Consider the following 19,607-nt stretch of genomic DNA (forward strand, 5'->3'; position numbering starts at 1 on the left):
GAAGAAATGCTATATTGATTCCCTGAAAATATTTCTAAAGTAACTCACTGTAAAACTCTTTAGTGTTAAGCACACTGAAAATTCTTAATTCTAATCTTTATAAAGTTAAAAATGCTTAAATTCAAAAACTAGTGAAGTAGATAAGAAAATGTATTAAGAGAAATATAAGAATGAGGAAACCTGCTTCCTAGATTTATAGAGCCTTCCATACAAACTGTGCAGGCACCATTCCTTGTTTCCTTTCTCTCCCACCCAACTTCAGTTTTTAAATTGGAAGAGTTTTATATTATAAGTATTTATTGTTGCAGAACATTCTGAACTCTAATGGGACAAGAAAATAATTTCCCCTGACAGCAGGGTTTCAGGAATGCATAAATTTGAGTTCTCTGATAAAATCTCATTCATTTCCTACCGTTTGCCTCCCTCCTCTCCCACATATGTTGAACTGGTTTAACTCAACCATTTGTCCGATGGGCTGAGAAAGCCAGAATGTGAAGGGTATTTTTGTACCTGTCGAAATCATTTTCTCAAAGGAACACAATAATGGTACATCTCTCAGCACCACTAGGCTGCCTTAGGCAATGACCTATACTCAGTGCTTCAAAAATATGTCACAGTTATAGTCAACTGAAAAAAGAATTAAGCCGCAGGGGAAAATTACATCTGAATTCAACTGTTGCCTTGGTTTCACCCCATTATGAAATTTGATATGCTTCATGTGTTGTGCTTCTTGGTAAGCCTAAACATAGAGGCATTTAAAGAATCTGTACTTGTCACTTAATGTCAGCCTCTCTATTTTGGTACTTTCACATTATTACACACCTGACTTAAACACAGTGGTTTTCATTTCAATCAAGTTTTATCCTGTGCCTATCACAGTCATCAGCGAAATCATGAATGTATAAATGATGTGGATTACTATCTCAGGGTTTATAATATGACCAAATAATGCATTGATGAGCTCTCACTAGAACATCAGTCTTGCCAAGTAAGCTACTGGAAGGGGAAAATAATTCACCAGATAGCAATGAAAATATTTACTATAACACATGATATTTGTACATAGTTCCTATTAGAAGTAGAAATGGTGGACTACTTAATTTAGGGGAAACTAAAAGGATAGCACATTTTTAAAACTCCAAGAATTGTTTTAAGCAATAAAACAGTGCTTTAGATTGGATAGTTCCTCATGCTTTGAGTTTCACAATAAAGATGAAATAAATCGATCTGAGATTAATTTTCTAACATCAAAAACTGATGACTTCTATCTTTTCACTTCCCATACCCCCATTTTTAAACAGATACTACAGTTGAAGGTTTTAGGGACTTAAATGATTGTTTATCACTGTAATTGATACAGTGATGCTTGATACAGAGACGTACTGAGCTTGCTGGATCTGCAGAAATTTTCTTCAGTTTAGCCTGTCTCATCAAATTTATAAATATTTGCTTGCCGTTACTCTTTAGCAATCACTCTCTTGCAGTCACAGATAAAGCACAGGGATATTACTTCTAGTCCTTCGCATCTCAATTCCCCCTTATCCCTCTGTCCTATGCATGTGATCTTATGAGAATCAGATTTTCTAAACATTAGCATGGTGACAAACCAGACTAATGTTTTTATTCAAAACACTTGCTTTTATATTTCCACTTTATCTATATTATTAAATTTCTATTGTACCTAAGGCGTCTTGTTTTTAGCATAGCTACTCTATGGATTCCTCTTTCTTCCAGATTTTAAAAGGATTAATTCAACTTATTTTGCATTTAAGGTGTACATAATTCAATGTATTTAAATATATGCGGCAGTAATTTTCCACATATTAATATTATAGGAATGGACTATTTAAAAATATCAATGACCAAAAGGTACTTTATTCTTTTAAATAGATTCATTGGCTTTAATACTGTGCTTTGTTCTATAGTTAAGTGATCTCTATAAACACCAAACTCTAAAAACACACTTTTTCCATTTTGCAATGTTAGTTTTGTTTAACTGTCTTGTTCCTTTAATAAGCTACTTAGCTGTAACTGGAAAATTGCCAAGTAATTGGTATGTTTTACATTCTTAATAAATTCCATAAAATAGTTCAATTAAAACAATATTCACACTGATTTTATTTCTTCTGTTTTCAGTGTAGTATACACAGTAAAGTATGCAATGTATGTGGAGCTCTATACCTTTTTGGGTGAAACTCTCAAGTCAAAATTTAAATATATTTAAAAAGTAGTTATTCGTTTAAAGGAAATTTACCAGTACTTCTCTAAATATTAAAATTACCAATATAGCCATTGAGAGACAATCTGTATCAAGTGATTCAGAGAGGTTACATTTTTCAGAACTTGTAATATGAAAGAATTTGTTCTCTGGAACAGAACTCTATTTTTAGAGATGGAATGAATGAAGCATGGCCACATGGCATTCCTAGTGGATTCTATACTTGAGGGTTTGGAATCCAACTACTCACCTGTCCAGGAAGGACATAGAATCTTTGCAATTTTCTAATATGCAGATTTTGTTGCCAGAGTAACCTGTCATTGCCTAAATACACACACACACACACACACACACACACACACACACACGCACACACCCCAATCTTTATGAGATTTTTTTGAAGTGTTAATAGCATAAAAACATTCCAAAATATACTAAAAGACGTCAATTTCCCACCTTGATATTTATCAACATTTGAATATTCATTACCGGCCAGGTGTGGTGGCTCAGGCCTGTAATCCTAGCACTTTGGGAGGCCAAGGTGGGTGGATAACCTAAGCTCAGGAGTTTGAGACAAGACTGGCCAACACGGTGAAACCCCGTTTCTACTAAAAATACAAAAATTAGCCAGGCTTAGTGGCAGGCCTCTGTAGTCACAGCTACTCGGGAGTCTAAGTTAGGAGAACTGCTTGAACCCGGGAGGCAGAGGTCACAGTGAGCCAAGATCATACCACTGCACTCCAGCCTGATGACAGAGTGAGATTCTGTCTCCGCCCTCCCCTCCCAAAATATGAATCTACTTTCCCATAAAATATCTTTCTCTTTGGTGTTCAAGTATGCAAATCAGTGATTGTGTGGTTTATTAGTTAGGTTTATTGATTACTTATTTCCCAACTTATGAAATCAAAATCTGAATCCTACTTGTATTTGTTTCTTTCTTTGCCATCTGAATAATTTGTCTTTGCCAAGGTATTCAAGTTATTTGTTGATTAGTGAAGAACTGCCTCTTGTTGAATTCTGTAATTTGGTAAACAAAAGAAGCTAAATATAAATAAATGTACATACTACTCAGCATTGGGCCTCACACAAAGACATAAGTCTGAATGGGGTCTTCATTACTTTTTTATTTGGACTCAGACACAGAATTGCAGCACCTTATTATTGAAAACAAATGCAGTTGCACCAACAGGATTCGGGCTTTTCTTTCTTTTTTTTTTTTTTTTTTTTAGATGGAATCTCACTCTCTTGCTCAGGCTGGAGTGCAGTGATGTAATCTTGACTCATGGCAGCCTCTGCCTCCTAGGTTCAAGTGATTCTTGTGTCTCAGCTCCCTTAGTAGCTGAAACTACAGGCATGCGTTGCCATGTCTGGCTAATTTTTGTATTTTTAGTAGACACAGGGTTTCAGCATGTTGGCCAGGCTGGTCTCGAACTCCTAACCTCAGGTGATCCATCCTGCCTCGGCCTCCCAAAGTACTGAGATTACAGTCTGAGCCACCATGCATGACCAAGGCTTTTCTATCTTATTAAATATATCTTTTGGAGACATTTGAGTTCACATGGATATATTTTCACATTAAAATGTATGTGTGAATGAAAAGTCTAATGTAAATGCAGGTAACAAGAAAAAGAACCTAGGTAAATTAAGTACTGAGAGTAATGTGTTAATAGATAGAGATCAAATAGACAGAAGTAATTTATAAATAAGTTTCTTGGCTGGAGTCAAGAGGATTAGAATGGCCAACTCTCTAAAATACAAAATTGCACAATTGGAATCACGTCTCTTTACAGTTCAATATATGTTCCATTTGAAAATTTTCTCACAAAAAGTCTAAAAATGTTTCAATCAACCTGGAGTTTGATTCTTATGTTAGGGATATTTGGTTTGTAAGCTATAGCCTCTTCCTTTGGTGTTCAATTACTGACGATATGGACTGCATTTTTATATATATCTTACTAGAATCATGTTTATTAAAATTTTGAGGCATGAAAAAAGATAATAAAAATAAAATAACAGCCAGACATGGTGGCTCACCACCTATAATCCCAGCACTTTGGGAGGCTGAGGCAGTAGGATTGCTTGAGGTCAAGAGATTGAGATCAGCCTGGGCAACATAACAAGGCTCCATCTTTAAAAAAAAATTTTTTTTTTTTTAATTATCTTGACATGGTGGCATGCCTCTGCAGTCCTAGCTACTCAGAAGGCTGAGGCAGGAGAATCTCTTGAGCCTGGGAGTTGTAGGTTACAGTGAGCTATGATCGCATCACAGCACTGCAGTCTGGGGAACACAGCAAGACTCTGTCTCTAAAAAATATAAATAAATAAAATAAAACAACAACCCTCCTTATTCATTATAACTAAAATACAGTATTAAAAGGAATTTTATAAACTTGAAATACATTCTTTTTTAAAGTTTACCACAAATGTGATATAAAACATGATTTTTAAATGTTCAAGTCTTTTCATCTCATTCTACATATAAAAAAACATGGCTCACGCCTGTAGTCCCAGCACTTTGGGAGGCCAAGGAGGACAGGTTGCCTGAGCTCAAGAGTTCGAGAACAGCCTGGGCAACACGGCGAAACCCTGCTCTATTAAAATATAGAAAATTAGCCAGGCATGACGGCATGTGCCTGTAGTCCCAGCTACTCGAGAGGATGAGGCAGGAGAATTGCTTGAACCTGGAAGGCAAAGGTTGCAGTTAGCAGAGATCACGCCACTGCATTCCAGCCTGGGTGAGAGAGTGAGGCTCTGTCTCAAAATAATAATAATAGGTTATTATTTAAGCAGCTGAGTGTAGTAACTGTTATGACAAGAGGTGTGGGCTTCTTCAGATATAACTTTTAAATGTCTGTCATTTCAATGATTTCCTTAAGCAGTGTTTAAAGGCAGTTTTCCAATTTGAAAAATTGAAACGAATAATGTTACTATTATGTTACTCTATGGCAAACTGGAGTTAGCAATTGAAAGATACTAAAACACTTTATTCTTATCTTGGTTCAGTGAATATTAACATGTTGTTCCTTTCTTTCCTGTATTTAATTTTATTTTAATCTCCTCCAGAGATCAAAAATAGCAGTGTATGAAAAGATGTGGACCTACATGCGATCAGCAGAGCCATCAGTGTTCACTAGGACTACAGCTGAGGGAGTAGCTCGTGTCCGCAAATCCAAGGGCAAATTTGCCTTTCTCCTGGAGTCCACTATGAATGAATACATTGAACAGCGAAAGCCATGTGACACGATGAAAGTGGGAGGAAATCTGGATTCGAAAGGCTATGGAGTAGCAACGCCCAAGGGTTCCTCATTAAGGTGGGTGGAATAGTATAACAATATAACATGTGTTGTTATAGTATTCCACCTTCCCTGATGTGCCTGAGAGAAATATTTTTGTTTTGTGTGTGAACATGGTATGTTTGTTTGTTTATTTTCTTTTTCTCCATTTCATATATTTTGATCAACAATCAGGTAATTTTTTAAATTTTGGAATAATTAATCCTTGTTGACATATATCTTTGAAGGCCATATAAAAACCAAACTGGTTGAACACTAGCTGCTTCCAGTGGGCCTAAGGCATGGGTAGCATATGCTTCTTTATATCTCATCAAATTTTTTTGGCCACCAATACGCTATCATTGTGTCAGTGATAATTCTACATCTTATCATTATTTTTTTCATTTTGCCTGGCCACTAGTTTTTGAGTCAGAAGAAATTAACCTCTTTCTAGCAAACCACTTTTTTTTCCATTTCAATATTTTATTTATTGTGGCATCTTTCTATTTTAGATTATCCTGAGGTTGTATTCATGCTGCGTTTGAAATCACATCTATTTATAAAAGCAATCATAGTCAGAGGAAAAAAAATGAGCTCTGGTTTTATAGCTTACTCAAGTCACACTCCCATCTATTTCAAAGGGAGTGTGGTGTAAGTAAGATCTGTAAAATTAGACCCAATGGCAACCCAAAAATGCTTACAGATAGGCCCCTGAAATGTGATTAATGAGCAAAGCGTTACATGTGTGGATTAAGTGAGACTTTCATTCTTATGGAAATATTGGTTAAATCTGCCCTTTTCATCCTTTTGGTCCTGGACATAGAAAATTCACATGTTTATGTCCAGGAGGCAGAATTTCCTCTTTTCCTTAAGCAATAAAGGCTGCTGTTGAATTGATGGGGCTGGATCCCATCAAAAGTGATGATCGACAAATTACTCTGGTCTCAGTGCTGCTTAAGAGAAATGTATACAAAGCACAGATTCAAGAGGAAATCAGGATCTTTGCCAAAGGACTTAACCAAGAACCTGATCTTAAAAAGTGATGCCTCTGGTAAGCCACTGAAATGTGAAGGTAATGGGACCTGTACTATTGCCTAGTAGAAATGAAAGCAATATAAATCTTATAATTGTTTTCATTGGTTTCATAAGGGTAACTGCAATGTATTTTGATATGTGTGTTGAGTTGGGAAGGGCTGAGAGAGATACAAGGAAAAAACGTCAGTAATGGAAAGGGTTGTGTTAAACCAATATATGTGTTTGCAAGCAACACTGTAATAATAAGCGAGAGGTTTTATGGTATGTTACAAAAAGCACAATATTAAAAAGAGATAAAACAAAACTAGCCAGTAAAGACAAATTTGGTTATGGACTGTGGCAATTCTGAAGTCAGACTTATTAACATACATTCCATATGAAACTGAAGAAATGTGCAGGGAGAAAGCCAAACAAATAAATTACCCATAATATATTCTACCTAAAAACGATTTCAACCATTCAGAAACTTAAGCTGGCATCAGGTTGTTTCATCTTTGAGGGTATATTTTGTGTGATGCAATATGAAGAACGTGAAATTTCAATGAGGCCAAGTAGTAAATGAATCTCTGATGAAAGCATAGTTTGAGAGCACCTTAGTGTAAATAATTTTTTTTTAAATAGGAGGAGAGAATGCAATGGTGGTTGATATGTAGATCAGTGTTTAGACTATTGATTACATTCACTGGATGTCTCTCTTGCACTTAATTAATTCTCTGTGGATATAGCTGCCTTGTCCTCTGTCTTGTGTCTACTGATAAAGTCAAGTTCCAGGGACTGAATTTGGCCTTCAGTTATGGGTTTGCCTGACTCCCATTAATGGCAAGAGAGTTCCCTCTTAAATGTGCCACTTTGTCAAATCCACACTACAGGGATTGTTTGGGGAAAAGCTGAAGGGCTTCATCTGTCCAAAACTGTATAATAATCAGCCATTGGCTTCCCCCTCTTTTCCTGTCCTTCCCTGGACCTTGTTAATGAGGCAATTGTTAAATTCAGCTTCCTGGATGGAGAGTTTGTTTATGCACTTTGTTTTATATATGCCACAATTTCCTGAACAAGCTGGCCCCTGCATGCTAAAACCACAGTCATTTTGTCCTGTCTTTGAGAACACTGGAAGGGCACTGAAGGCTGACCAGCATGCACCTCACCCCACCTCCTCCCTGTCTCATCCCAGCCATCTAAGCAGGAGCCTGATCAGGCTTGAATTCTCATTCTTATCTGACTATGATTCTTCTGTTTCAAATGAGGTGAACTAATACAAAGATGGCTCATAATCATCTTCTGTATAAATAATTTAGTTTGTAGAAGCAAATTCAAAATAATTGTATTCATCAGAGCAAAGTCAAGAGGACATACCTGTATCAAATTCGTTGATACAGGTATCAACGAATACCTGTATTTCTGTCTTATTCAGTTCCATAGAGACTTAAATTTGTTTTCCTATACAATCTACCTTTTTGTAAATCAGGTCTTTAGGTTAATAGTTCTGGATGTAGTGGGACTTTTGTATTGCATTGTGATTAACAATGGCTTTCTCACAAACTTAGTTATTCAGATTCATCAGGTGACGTGAGACTTTAAGCAAAAGAAAACAGTAATCTGTCCTTCTATTTACACTTAACCAGAGAATGCAGACAAATGACTACTTATGTTCCATTGGTTTAGGGAGTTTTACATTTCCGGATCTTGTTGTTTGTTTAAAGTGCTTCAGAAAGAAAACGTAGCAGAAAAGAGTAAGAGTATGATATACAATCAGAATTGAAAATTAGGACTTGGGTCTTTAATGCAGACTTTAAAACAAATGCAATAAGGATCATCACAAAGAGTAGATCTGTAATTGAACTGAAAAATATCACAGCAGTGATGACTAGCACCTGTCTTTATGGTAAAGAATGATTTGCAGAACTCTTTGCTGTTCAGGCTAGTGTTTGCTGGACATAATGCAATTAAATTTAAAACCATTGATCCATCACTTAATAACAATAACCAGAAATTGCTGGTTCATTGTATTTTGATATCAGTTCTTCAATTCTCAGGTGACACAACAATTCCAGGTATATTAATTTGTAATCTTTTTTTCACATGCATAGTACAATTTATAATTTTATCATTGCCATGGTTTTCTTCCTCCTCCCTATCCCAGTCTCCTTGGCAATCCAAAATGATTGTGAAAATCTTTCTCTGGTTGAGAAATATTTAAAGTTTGTTTTAAAATATACACTTTCAATGACATTGCAATGGAATGTAAAGTGTAGATGAAAGAGGAAGTATATTTATTTTGACTTTACTCTCAATACTATCAACACTATCAACTTTACTATACAAATTGACTATAGTATAAACATCTTCTATACTATAGTATTTATGGTATAATAAAGTTGCATACGTTACTGTCAAAGTACTATCAACTTTGTTACGTTATCCATACTATACTTGGTTACTAGACTATTGATTTTACTATGTAATAAATAAACCTGTTAAAGGTTGGAGTGAATCATCATTTGGTTGATATAGATTTACTATTAAGTAGTTGTTAGATGAGAATACCCCTTTTAAAGATATTCACAGTATCTAGTGTCTGTAAATACCTCCAGACAACAAAGCAGTGGGTCATATCTCACCACTTCCTCTGGCCCTTGGAACGATTTGTATACTTGACCTTATGTTTGAAGCCAAGTGAAAAACTCTAGCTACCTATACTTTTATTATTCAAGAGTGATAATTCCCATTCAAACTTTGCTTCCTCTAGAGAGATTTGTGGAACTGTGTCTAAAGTAAAACAAATAGTCTGTCACTGAAAAAAAGGAAGGATGCTTCAAAAGAAAGCAGTTCCAATAGAACTTGCAACAGGGGGTGAGACATAGAAAAAATGAGGCCCAGCTGTACTTGGCAATGACAAGTTGCAGGAGCCCATAGCAACAGGAACCGATCCTTTGAAACCAAGCACATCATGCTTAGGTTACAACAGGCAACTCAGAGCCCCACAGGAATAGTACGGCAGGGGGAGGAAGTACTCAGCATGGGAATTAGAATACCACATCTCTCACTGGACTTTTCCTTTCAGTATTGAACAAATTCACTGGCCTCATAAGACACTTGGCCTTAGACTAGATCTACTTCGGGGTGAGTAGAGTTCTTTGTAGGTCAAACTATGTTTCTTCCACTTTGGAAAAACTCGCTGGGGCAGGTGTACTAAACTCAGTATTCAAATTCATGTGTGGAAAATATATTATTCTAAGGAACTACTTTCACATATAAAATGTGGGGGATATACTTTAGTTCAGGAGTGCTTAGAAGGTTTAGGGAGTAATTAGAAGGTTTAGGAAAAAGGAGTTTGCATGTTAGTTTTTTTGATATTGGAAACTTAGTATTTAAAGTAAATACTAGAAAAACTTTACAGAAATTTAAAGCTGTGTACTGAGAGTATCGTTTGGCCTCAAATGAAGAAACTTTTAACATGCCTTGTGGAAATGAATTGCAGTGGGTTAGTACATACATTTTTTAACTATTATGAAAAGAGATATCTTTGCTTATGAATACCCCTCGTTTTTAGTGCCATATTAAAAGATGCTATGGATAGCATATTTTTTTTAAATCCCATTATATTTTGATATACAGTCTGTTGGGCTAAGGATTAGACAAGCACACATAACAAAAATCATTTGCATCTCTCAACATGCACAGACACACAAACACACATAAATCCTTTCTGAGATATGCATAAAAGATCTACCTAGTTTGCTATTAAAGATACTGACGTTTATCATGGGTACCAAGTATTTTGCATTTACAAACTGAGACATCAGATGGTAAATTTATCAACACTACTTGTGTCCCAGGGAAAAATAATTGCACAGTAGAATCCATATACTTCATCCCTCACTTTCTGGATGTTGACTACACTGGGAAGCATGAAACCTATCAGGGCATTTTAGATTCTAGATTTTTCATTTAAATCCTTCATATTTAATTAAAAGACAAAATTACAACTCCTCAAGGAGAAACAAATGTTGCTTTTTTCTACATTCCTTGAAGACTCAGAAGATATTATTATACATGTTTGTGATTCTTCCCATTGGTTAGGAAAAAAATGCTAAAATGATTTGCCCTCAGTCTTTTGACAGTTCATTCAACAAATGATTTCTGAGTGGGTTCCAACTGAGAATTTATCAGGTAGTTTTTAAGTCATTCATTCTTGAGATGCTTTATAGCGGCCTAAGTAAGTAACACCAAACTGAAAAGTTTCTAAATTCAAGGATTAGCTCTCCTCACCACTACACTTAGAAGTTATATTTTAGTAACTTTCCTGAGAAAATGAGTAATTTGTGGCCATTTTAGTTTGTACCACTTCAAAGGGGATTGAATTCAACAAGATGAAATTGCTACCAAAATGTTTTGCAGTTTACTTATGAGGTTTGATGAGAAAGCTAAGACTAGATCTCAATTCCAACAATTCTAACAAAAGCCAGAATTCCAAACTGCTGTTCTTGAGCCTCACACTATTGTCTCACAGACAAATCCTATGACTATAAAGATGATAGCATACTCAGATCAAAGGTAAAGTGTTAATGTATACATAGGGTTGGTGTGTGAAACAGAATGCTTGCTTGCCCTTAGAAGTAACCAAAGTAGATGTGAATGCATGAAGCTTCCATGCTATTCCCTTTCTATTGCATTTGCCTTGATTTCCTCATTCTAAGCATTCTCTGGACCAATATTTAAATTTTCCAAGAAAGAGATTTTTTGTTTGTTTCTGCTGTGCATACTATAGATTCTCACTATGGCGACAAAGCTACCCTTCAGCCCCGTCTATACTAAATTATTAAAGAAAATATGTCAGATTAATTACTCTCCAATATAGGATCTCAGGTTATAGGATCATGACTTTCATAAAGTTACTTACATTCAGTTCACAAGTGGCTCTTAATTTCTCTTCAGAATAGCAGCAAAAGTCAAGTGACATATTCGTTGTTGTTGTTGTTGTTAGCACATCGTTTGTGTTGGGTTCTATTCTCCAGACTGGCGTTTCTAAAGGACAGAGTACTAGAAAGAAGGAACCCTGGATGGCCTCAGTACAGGCTGAGCAGAGGGAGGAACTATTAACTTCTTCTGAGAGACCTTAACTCTTACATTAACTCTTACTACTCTAAATAGGGCAAAAAGAGAAGCATTATAATCACACTGCAGTGGATTCTTCCCCGTACAACCTGAGGGCCCTCTTAGTTGAGAGTATGGCAGTAGAGCACAGATGAACTGCAGAACAGAGGAAGGGGCCATGTGCAGTGGCTCACCCCTGTAATCACAGCACTTTGTAGGCCAAGGCGGGTAGATCAGTTAAGGTCAGGAGTTCCAGGGCAGCTTGGATAACATGGTGAAACTATGACTCTACAAAAAATACAAAAATTAGCTGGGCATGGTGCCATGCCTGTAGTCCCAGCTATTCGGGAGACTGAGACTCACTTGAATCTAGGAGGGAGAGCTTGCAGTGAGCCAAGACCGCACCACTGCACTCCAGCCTGAGCAACAGAGCAAGATCCAGTCTCAAAAACGTAAAAATAAAGAATAGAGGGAGGAAGTAGCTCTTTATATTTGCAATAATTAGATACGTGGAGAATATTTTAGACGCATACATGCAGGCACACACACACAACAGAGCTTTGGAGGGAGTTATGGTAATCAGGCTTACCATAAAAATCCAAAATGCCTATAATACAATACTATAAATAGCTCACTTTATTGTGGGTTTATAATCTACCCTTCAGTGAAGAATTGCATATGATGCTGCTTTAATGTAGTTTTATGCTAATGATAAACATTTACTTAGTACATCATAAATAAATAATGCTTTTCTGCAAAACTGAAAATGTACTCTTTTGTTTCAGCACAGTATATGGGAAAGCACTCATCCACAACTGCTTCCTTTTGTCTCTAAAGATAGCGTCAACCAGGATTGTGCTAGTTTACAATTCATATTTAATAAAAGAAAGACAAAATAGTTTGGCAGTCATTTAGAATGAGCTGGAGAACAGCAATGACTCTGGTTTAGAATATATTCTATTTTAATTTTGCTAAAAAGTAAAAACTGTAGCTCATCTATTTTAATGTTTGTTCCTCTCCAAAACAGTCAATCATTTAACTGTTTTCTGAATGAAATAACATACATCTGAGATAGTTGACACAAATATACAGTATCATACATCACCTGGCAGCACCTGAATAGAAAATCGCTATTCAGCTCCTCAGAAAACCTAACCCTAGTCTTGAGCCTTCTCAGAAACAAGCATAATGTTGATTATGAGAAGATTTTGTGAATAAGTTTTGCATTACCATTAGTTAGAAATATTGTGAACATATTGTTTATCCTCCCTAGCATCACAAAAGTCTTTATGATTGAACACAGTTTCTTTTCAATGGACAAATTTCATACTTTATGAAAATCTAAAAATATTTGTTAAGGTGTCCACAGAATGAAATATACTTTCAAAAAGTTTGTGAAGCCATTTTAATATACATCTTGAATATCAAACAATTCAAAAATAAAGAAAATTTAAAGACACAACAACACCCCTAGTATGTAACTCTACCTTTCAATGTACACGATACTGAAGTGTTAGAGAACAATATCATTTTAAATGCCATCAACCACACAAAGTAGTATTATATCATGTTGAAATAAACTAGATTTTATTGAACTTTATTTTTTTAATTCTGGGGTATTCAATGAAGAAATTGACCCACAGTTAAGTTTTTATAGAAATGTTAAAAATTTAATCTGTTTTCTTTAAGTGCTAAATATTTGGGAGTTAGCCAGAATGAGAATTCAACTGGAGTCAATCAAACAAATGTGAAACAAACAGCTTCCCACTTTCAAAGGCAATATGAGAGTATATAGCCCCCTTTCTACTGTTGCTTCACTGTACAGAGGACTGTATAAAAACTGGCAAAAGCTACCAGCAGGGCCTCTGCTGTTACAGAGTAGTGATTGTTTTTTATTTGGTCCTGATAGATATGCAGCTTCAGAATATTTCTTTTTGAAACAGTAACAGGTGAAAATCCTATTAGTAACTAAGAAAAGACATCATCAGCTCCCCAGCCCCTAAATTCTCATCTTTTCAGGCATTTGCAACTAGAACCATTAAAAAAAAAAATCATAAAAGCGTTATTAGCAAGTATGGCTATTTTGCATTGCTCGTGCCTTTAACATAAAAAGTAATTTTTTTTCTTAAAAAGCGTGAAGAAATTTAAAATGAAACCATGTATTCAGTATCCTAAAATAGTCCCCTAACCTTTGGCTTATATTTGAAGCTAGTCAGAGGTAAATAGAATCGAATAGGGTCCAGGAAAAGTTGACTCCAGATTGTTTCCCAGAGGAAAAAAGGGCATAGGAATAAAAAAAAAAAGAGTTGCTTTCTACTAAGTGATACAGTAATAATATTGTAGAAGCCATAGAATTAATTAAATACATCATTTAATTTTTTTCCAAATTGTCCATTTTTAAAAGATTATGCTTAAATTTGGCTCATATAGACACCAAAAATTACAGAGCAGCATATTTAAGTGAAACAATAATAGTACAGTTCAGCATTATAGTTTTAGAAATATAAAACCATATATTTCACATATATATTCTTGTACTTGCTGTGATAAACCCTTTTATGATGTCATTTTGTTATAAAGGAAGGTACTATATAATATATTTAAGTGACTTCCCCACAGTCCCACAGCTAAGACTAGAAATTAGATCTTCTGACTCTCTCTGGTGCTCTTAGAGGAAAAGAATCAAAAAGGACTTTGAATATAAACATAGATTCACTCTGAAAACTTACTAAACAGTTTCTGTGATGTTTTCATGCTGCAGTTTTGGCAACATATAAATTCAAAGCATATTGAAAATATCCACATAGGAGCTCAACTTCCATAAATTTTAGCTTATTTTAAAAACTAGATAAACTCTTGAGTTGAAAAAATTATGTCGCTTTCAGGTCAGCACAAAGAAAGATTTTACAATTAAAATTTCTTCCCCAATTGGCTTATCATCCCTGACATCAGTCTTGTTCAAGTAAAAGTAGAAGAGATTCTCACATCTCTTGGACATGAAACTGTGATGATGACATCTCTATTCCCTTCCCACTTTGAGAATCTGAGATTCTGAGTCTTACCCTAAGCCCTCTTTAGCAAAACAACAAAATTCTCATATTTCTTTGAAGTTGCAGACACTTAATAAGACTGAGAAAAAATTCACTATCAGAACTTGTATAAAAACTCAGCTAGTTTTGGAATTTTAAGTAAGTCACTTCTTCAGTAAATAGCTGCTTTTATTGCAGTCTGTCTTCCTTGTGAAATTGAAAGCTATTTAAGGAAACCACTCCTCTGTAAGAACCAACATAGCTAGAAATAAATGCAAGTCTTCTATGCCTATAAAAGCAGACATTCAAAATTGTACGCTGACATCAAATTTTTGGCACAGTAAAGATCTGACAAAATTCATTACATTATACAAAAGGGGAAATAAAACAGCAAAAGTGAAGCACAGGCCCATAAAAGGACATGTTTTGATTTTTTTTAGAACAAAGCTTCTATTTCCATATCTAGATATGATTTTAAAAATTGATGCACATAATGTGGTAGCCTGTGGTGTTTTGATATGAAATAGTTGAGAAGGTGATTACTAAGGGCATCATAATAACCCTAACAACTTCAGCACCACCTAATTTCTTTTTCATTGTTCTCCTCATCACAAATAGCAGTCACTTTATGCCCTGAAGCATGAAGACTTTGCAGCCACTGTAATTTTACCCAATCCAGGCAATGTACCTATAGGTATTCTTATTCATAGATTCCCAGATCATTTCTAAATATAAAGATATTTTCTTCAAAACTCCCATATTAATGACTACCATGGATGAAATAGGTGTTTCATAAAATACAATTTACTTTTCCCCCCCATTTTAAGCACAGCTTTAACATCTCTGCATGTATTTGTTTCTGAAAACAGGAAATGCTCTCTCTATATATATATTTTTTGGAATTTATAGTGTGTAGTAGATAAAAGGGCTGGTTTGTCAAAATAGCCATGTTTAGAATATTTATGAAAAACAATGAATGAAGTTAAAGTACCAAGGAAGAACACAAAGGAAAACACATATATTGTAGTTGGAGGAATTCTATTATGCCATATTTATATCATGAAACTTTAAGATGAATGAAGTTCATAGAATAAATCTAACACTAAATAAATGATAATAGTAGTAGATGGAGAAAGATATCATTATATAACATAGACTCTTCCATAAAGTGTTTTTTCCCTGCACATTTTCATAATGGCTGTTAGAGTAATGATTACAACATCCTTTATTTTGATGTCTCTGGCATATACTTTGACAAACTGAGGTTCCAAAGTACATCCATTATCTCACCTGATGTCATTTTACTTGATGAAGAATTTTAATAAGTTACCCAAAGTTAAATAACAATAGCACATGATCTTGTATGGGTTCAGGCTCATTCTTGGTCTCCACTCTCCTTCATGTCTCACAGAACTCAATCAATTGTCTGGTATTTGGTTTTTTATGGGAGCCAAACACCCACCATCTCTAAAATTATGCCAAAGGGTAACTAAGACTTGATTCTAAGCTCTGTTATTTAAACAGTAGCCTCAACAGAGATGAAGTAATTCAAATAAGAAAACATCATATCAGAGAATCTATAAATGAAAAAATAAAAAGGAAATAAAAATTTAGTAACTGCTATGTACCATGCCCATGTATACTGGAACTTGATGCCCCTAACTCCTTGTAGTTGGTGCTGTTATCTTCATCTGGACAAATGCTGCTGCTGCTGCTGCTGCTGCAACTCAGGTTAAATAGCTGATGAGTGACAGAAGTGCAACTGGAGCCCATTTCTGTCTGGGTCTCAAGCCCATGAGCCTCTCACTATGTTGCCTTGTTTCTCTCCAAAGACACAGAATCCTAATTAGAAACAAATTAAGAAAAAAAAAAATCCCATCTTTATTCATCCTGCCACTTCCCAGTGTGAAAAAATATAAGTACATAGTGTCTAATAATATCTATTTCCCAGACATTTTTCTAGCTCTCCTATCTAGTGATCCTTTAACTCTTTTTTTATTTTCACAATAATTATTGTTCATATCAGATTTAATATTGCTTCAAACATGGTGCTGCTTGTAGCTCTATTGTTTTACCCTCAAAAGACAAAAGAACGTCAAGGAGAGGCGCTGAGAACACCCCAGCATACCCATCCTTCCTGAGAAACTCCATTTCAGGATAATGGATGTACCCTCCATTATCCATTCCAGCTGACAAAAATTACCCAAGCAATGTCCTTCTGTGAACTCCTACTCTAAGCCAATCTTCAAGGTATTAGAGCTCTCTGGCAAGGCAGACTGAAGGGCAGACAATATTATTTTCCTCTTACACAGCTAATGTCCATTCCCCTTTGGCTTAATTTTTAAATGGGTCTTAAATTCAATCTAGTGAAAGTCCCAGTATATCAGACATTTGGTAGTGTCTTGTGAGACCTGAGGAAAGGGTTGACCAGAACTGAACTTGACTTTAATACAAGACCATGTTCTATTATTGTTTAACTTTGGGTATTTCTCCCCTAGGAGGAGGACAGAGGAGAACTAACCAGCTCCAGGACCAAGGTAAGAGGGGAGTTTTCTTTCAAAGGAATGGCTTCCATCCATTTGAAGGAAACCCCTCCCCCACCTATTTTTTAATCCCTTTTTCTTTATACATTTATATTTTTTAACCCACCAGCATAAGGAAATCAGCTTGCCAGTTATCTGAACATTCACTTAAACAAATGTTATAGCAGGAAAAAATAAAAACCTTCACACAAGTCATATCAGTTATGTGCTAATGCATTTATGTTTTCTATCATCATTAAATGTTAGTACCAGTCTTCCATTAAGGCTTACATAGTTGCATAGGTTTTAGGGAATTTTTATCAGCTGTCGATTTCTCTATTTGTAGAATATACATCGTTACTATCAGTCAAACCATAGTGGTCACAAAAATGTTAAAACTAAAATCCAAAGTGTTTCTATATAGAACAATATCATTATTAAGAAAAAATTAATAAAATTAACGACATACTGTTTTAAAGATATATATTTGGAAATATGATCACGCTCGACTTTTGGGTTGAAACTATACAAACTTAATGAGATTTTTAAGGTGCCAAAGGAAAACTGTGGTTAGAAAAATAGGAGGAAAGGGAGGAAACGTCTTGAGCATCATCTCTCCATGCTTATACACCCTCTTCCCAGGCCTCTTGTATATTTCTTTTAATGGTTTTCAGTATAACCTCTCACTTTTTGTGTTGTTGTCCATAGACATCATTAATATTTCCTGCATTTGGTATTCTCTTTCAAACTGGTCTTTCCATAAAGGAAAACCAAGAGGAGAAACAAGTGAGAGAATTTAAAAAGCACCCAGAAGCAGGTGCAATGGTTCACACCTGTAATCCCAGCACTTTAGGAGGTCGAGGCTGGTGAATCTCTTGAGCCCAGGAGATTGAGACTGGCCTGGGCAACATGGCAAAACCCCATCTCTGCAAAAATAAAAAATAAATTAGCTGGGCATAGTGATGCATGACTGTTATCTCATGCTGAGGCTGAGGTGGGAGGATTGCTTGAGCCTGGGAGGTGGAGGTTGCAGTGAGCTGTGATGGTGCCGCTGTACTCCAGCCTGGGTGACAGAACGAGACCCTGTCTCAAAAAAAGTAAATAAATAAAAATTAAATTAAAAACTAGATCAAAAGCATCTGGAAATTAAGACAGTAGAATAAAAGCAGACCATATGAATTATGAAATGCACCAGCTTCTAGATCCTGTTCAGCAATAATTATTCATTATCATTTTCCTCCAGAGAGGCTAGATCTTGTGTGACTTAAGTATATTTTAGAAAAGTTTTAATATCAGGTAACAGAGACACTTGGGGCTCAAGAAGAAGAAAATTCCTAAGAAGGGAGAAAAAGTAAGTACCAAAAAAAAGTGAGAATTTAGGCAATTCGTTGCCAAAAAATAAAGAGTCATCATCTTGCAGTAATACAGGTCTGCCATTTCTAAATAAATTTGTATTTAGAAGCCTTGCATATCCTTAAAGTCGAAGTGTTAGAGCATGTAATTAAAGAAAATCCTTTCCAAAGTAATATTTTTGTTAGAGGCTATTGTTTTCTGAGCAGGAACAATAGTAGTTATGTGATTAGGAACTACATGAAAAGACCCACAAAATAGGAACTTCATTTTCATATCAAAAGAATATCTATTTATGTAGATAAGTATATTATAATGGTCATTAAATCAAGAAACCTAAGCATTAAACTTTTAGCACATAGCATATTTTGTTGTCTGATAAAACCTAATTTTTACTTTCTCACTCACTGTCTTCTTTAATAAAAAGTACAGAATATATTTGAATCACATTATTTATTCTTTTTCTTAATTTATTCATCCTGAATTTTAAGATGCCAAACATATGGAATCTCCACTGAAGCAGTCATACAAAAGAAGGAAATTGTCACAATATTGTTAGTGAGCTATTTATGTATTAGAATTTGAGGTTCACGTGGGCATTTGTTATATCAGGAAGATTTATTGTACTTTGAATTGTTATAAAATACTTCATAGAAATCTCACTCAGGGAAACAATTGGTGGTAGTTCTACAGTAACTTAGGTCTTTTGGATACCAGAACATTGAAATGAAAACACCATTTTTCTGTTTTGTTGCTTAGTATAGTGAAGAGCATTGATTTATAGTACTTGCACTCAATTTATTAAGTATATTTAAAATAGCTCATGGACGTGTCCAAACTAATAGCTTAAGGTAAACTTCTGACATGTAGCAAATAATTGAATGACCATGTAATATGTGTAATATGTTCTAGTATTAACGCCACTGGAAACAAATGTAGGTGAGATTCTTTCAAGAATTTAAACTTAGGCCGGGCGCGGTGGCTCAAGCCTGTAATCCCAGCACTTTGGGAGGCCGAGGCGGGTGGATCACGAGGTCAAGAGATCGAGACCATCCTGGTCAACATGGTGAAACCCCGTCTCTACTAA

At 35.3% G+C, this 19,607-nt stretch overlaps 1 protein-coding gene across 7 annotated transcripts in view; it reads left to right on the plus strand.

Annotated features, from left to right (window-relative positions):
- GRIA4 (glutamate ionotropic receptor AMPA type subunit 4) overlaps positions 1 to 19,607 on the plus strand; it is a 386,448-nt gene that overhangs the window by 331,075 nt on the left and 35,766 nt on the right. For 5 of the 7 annotated variants that reach the window (XM_017544804.2, XM_017544805.2, XM_017544803.2 and 2 more), the window contains exon 13: positions 5,282 to 5,529. In XM_017544804.2, coding sequence (XP_017400293.1) covers positions 5,282 to 5,529 — 248 coding nt within the window. Of the gene's footprint in view, positions 1 to 5,281; positions 5,530 to 17,146; positions 17,186 to 19,607 lie in introns of all 7 variants that reach the window. The other 2 variants (XR_005202841.1, XR_005202842.1) reach the window with 1 other exon arrangement.

This window comes from Cebus imitator, unplaced genomic scaffold (assembly GCF_001604975.1).
Source record: "Cebus imitator isolate Cc_AM_T3 unplaced genomic scaffold, Cebus_imitator-1.0 Scaffold171, whole genome shotgun sequence".
In the NCBI taxonomy this organism is placed as follows: Eukaryota; Metazoa; Chordata; class Mammalia; order Primates; family Cebidae; genus Cebus; species Cebus imitator.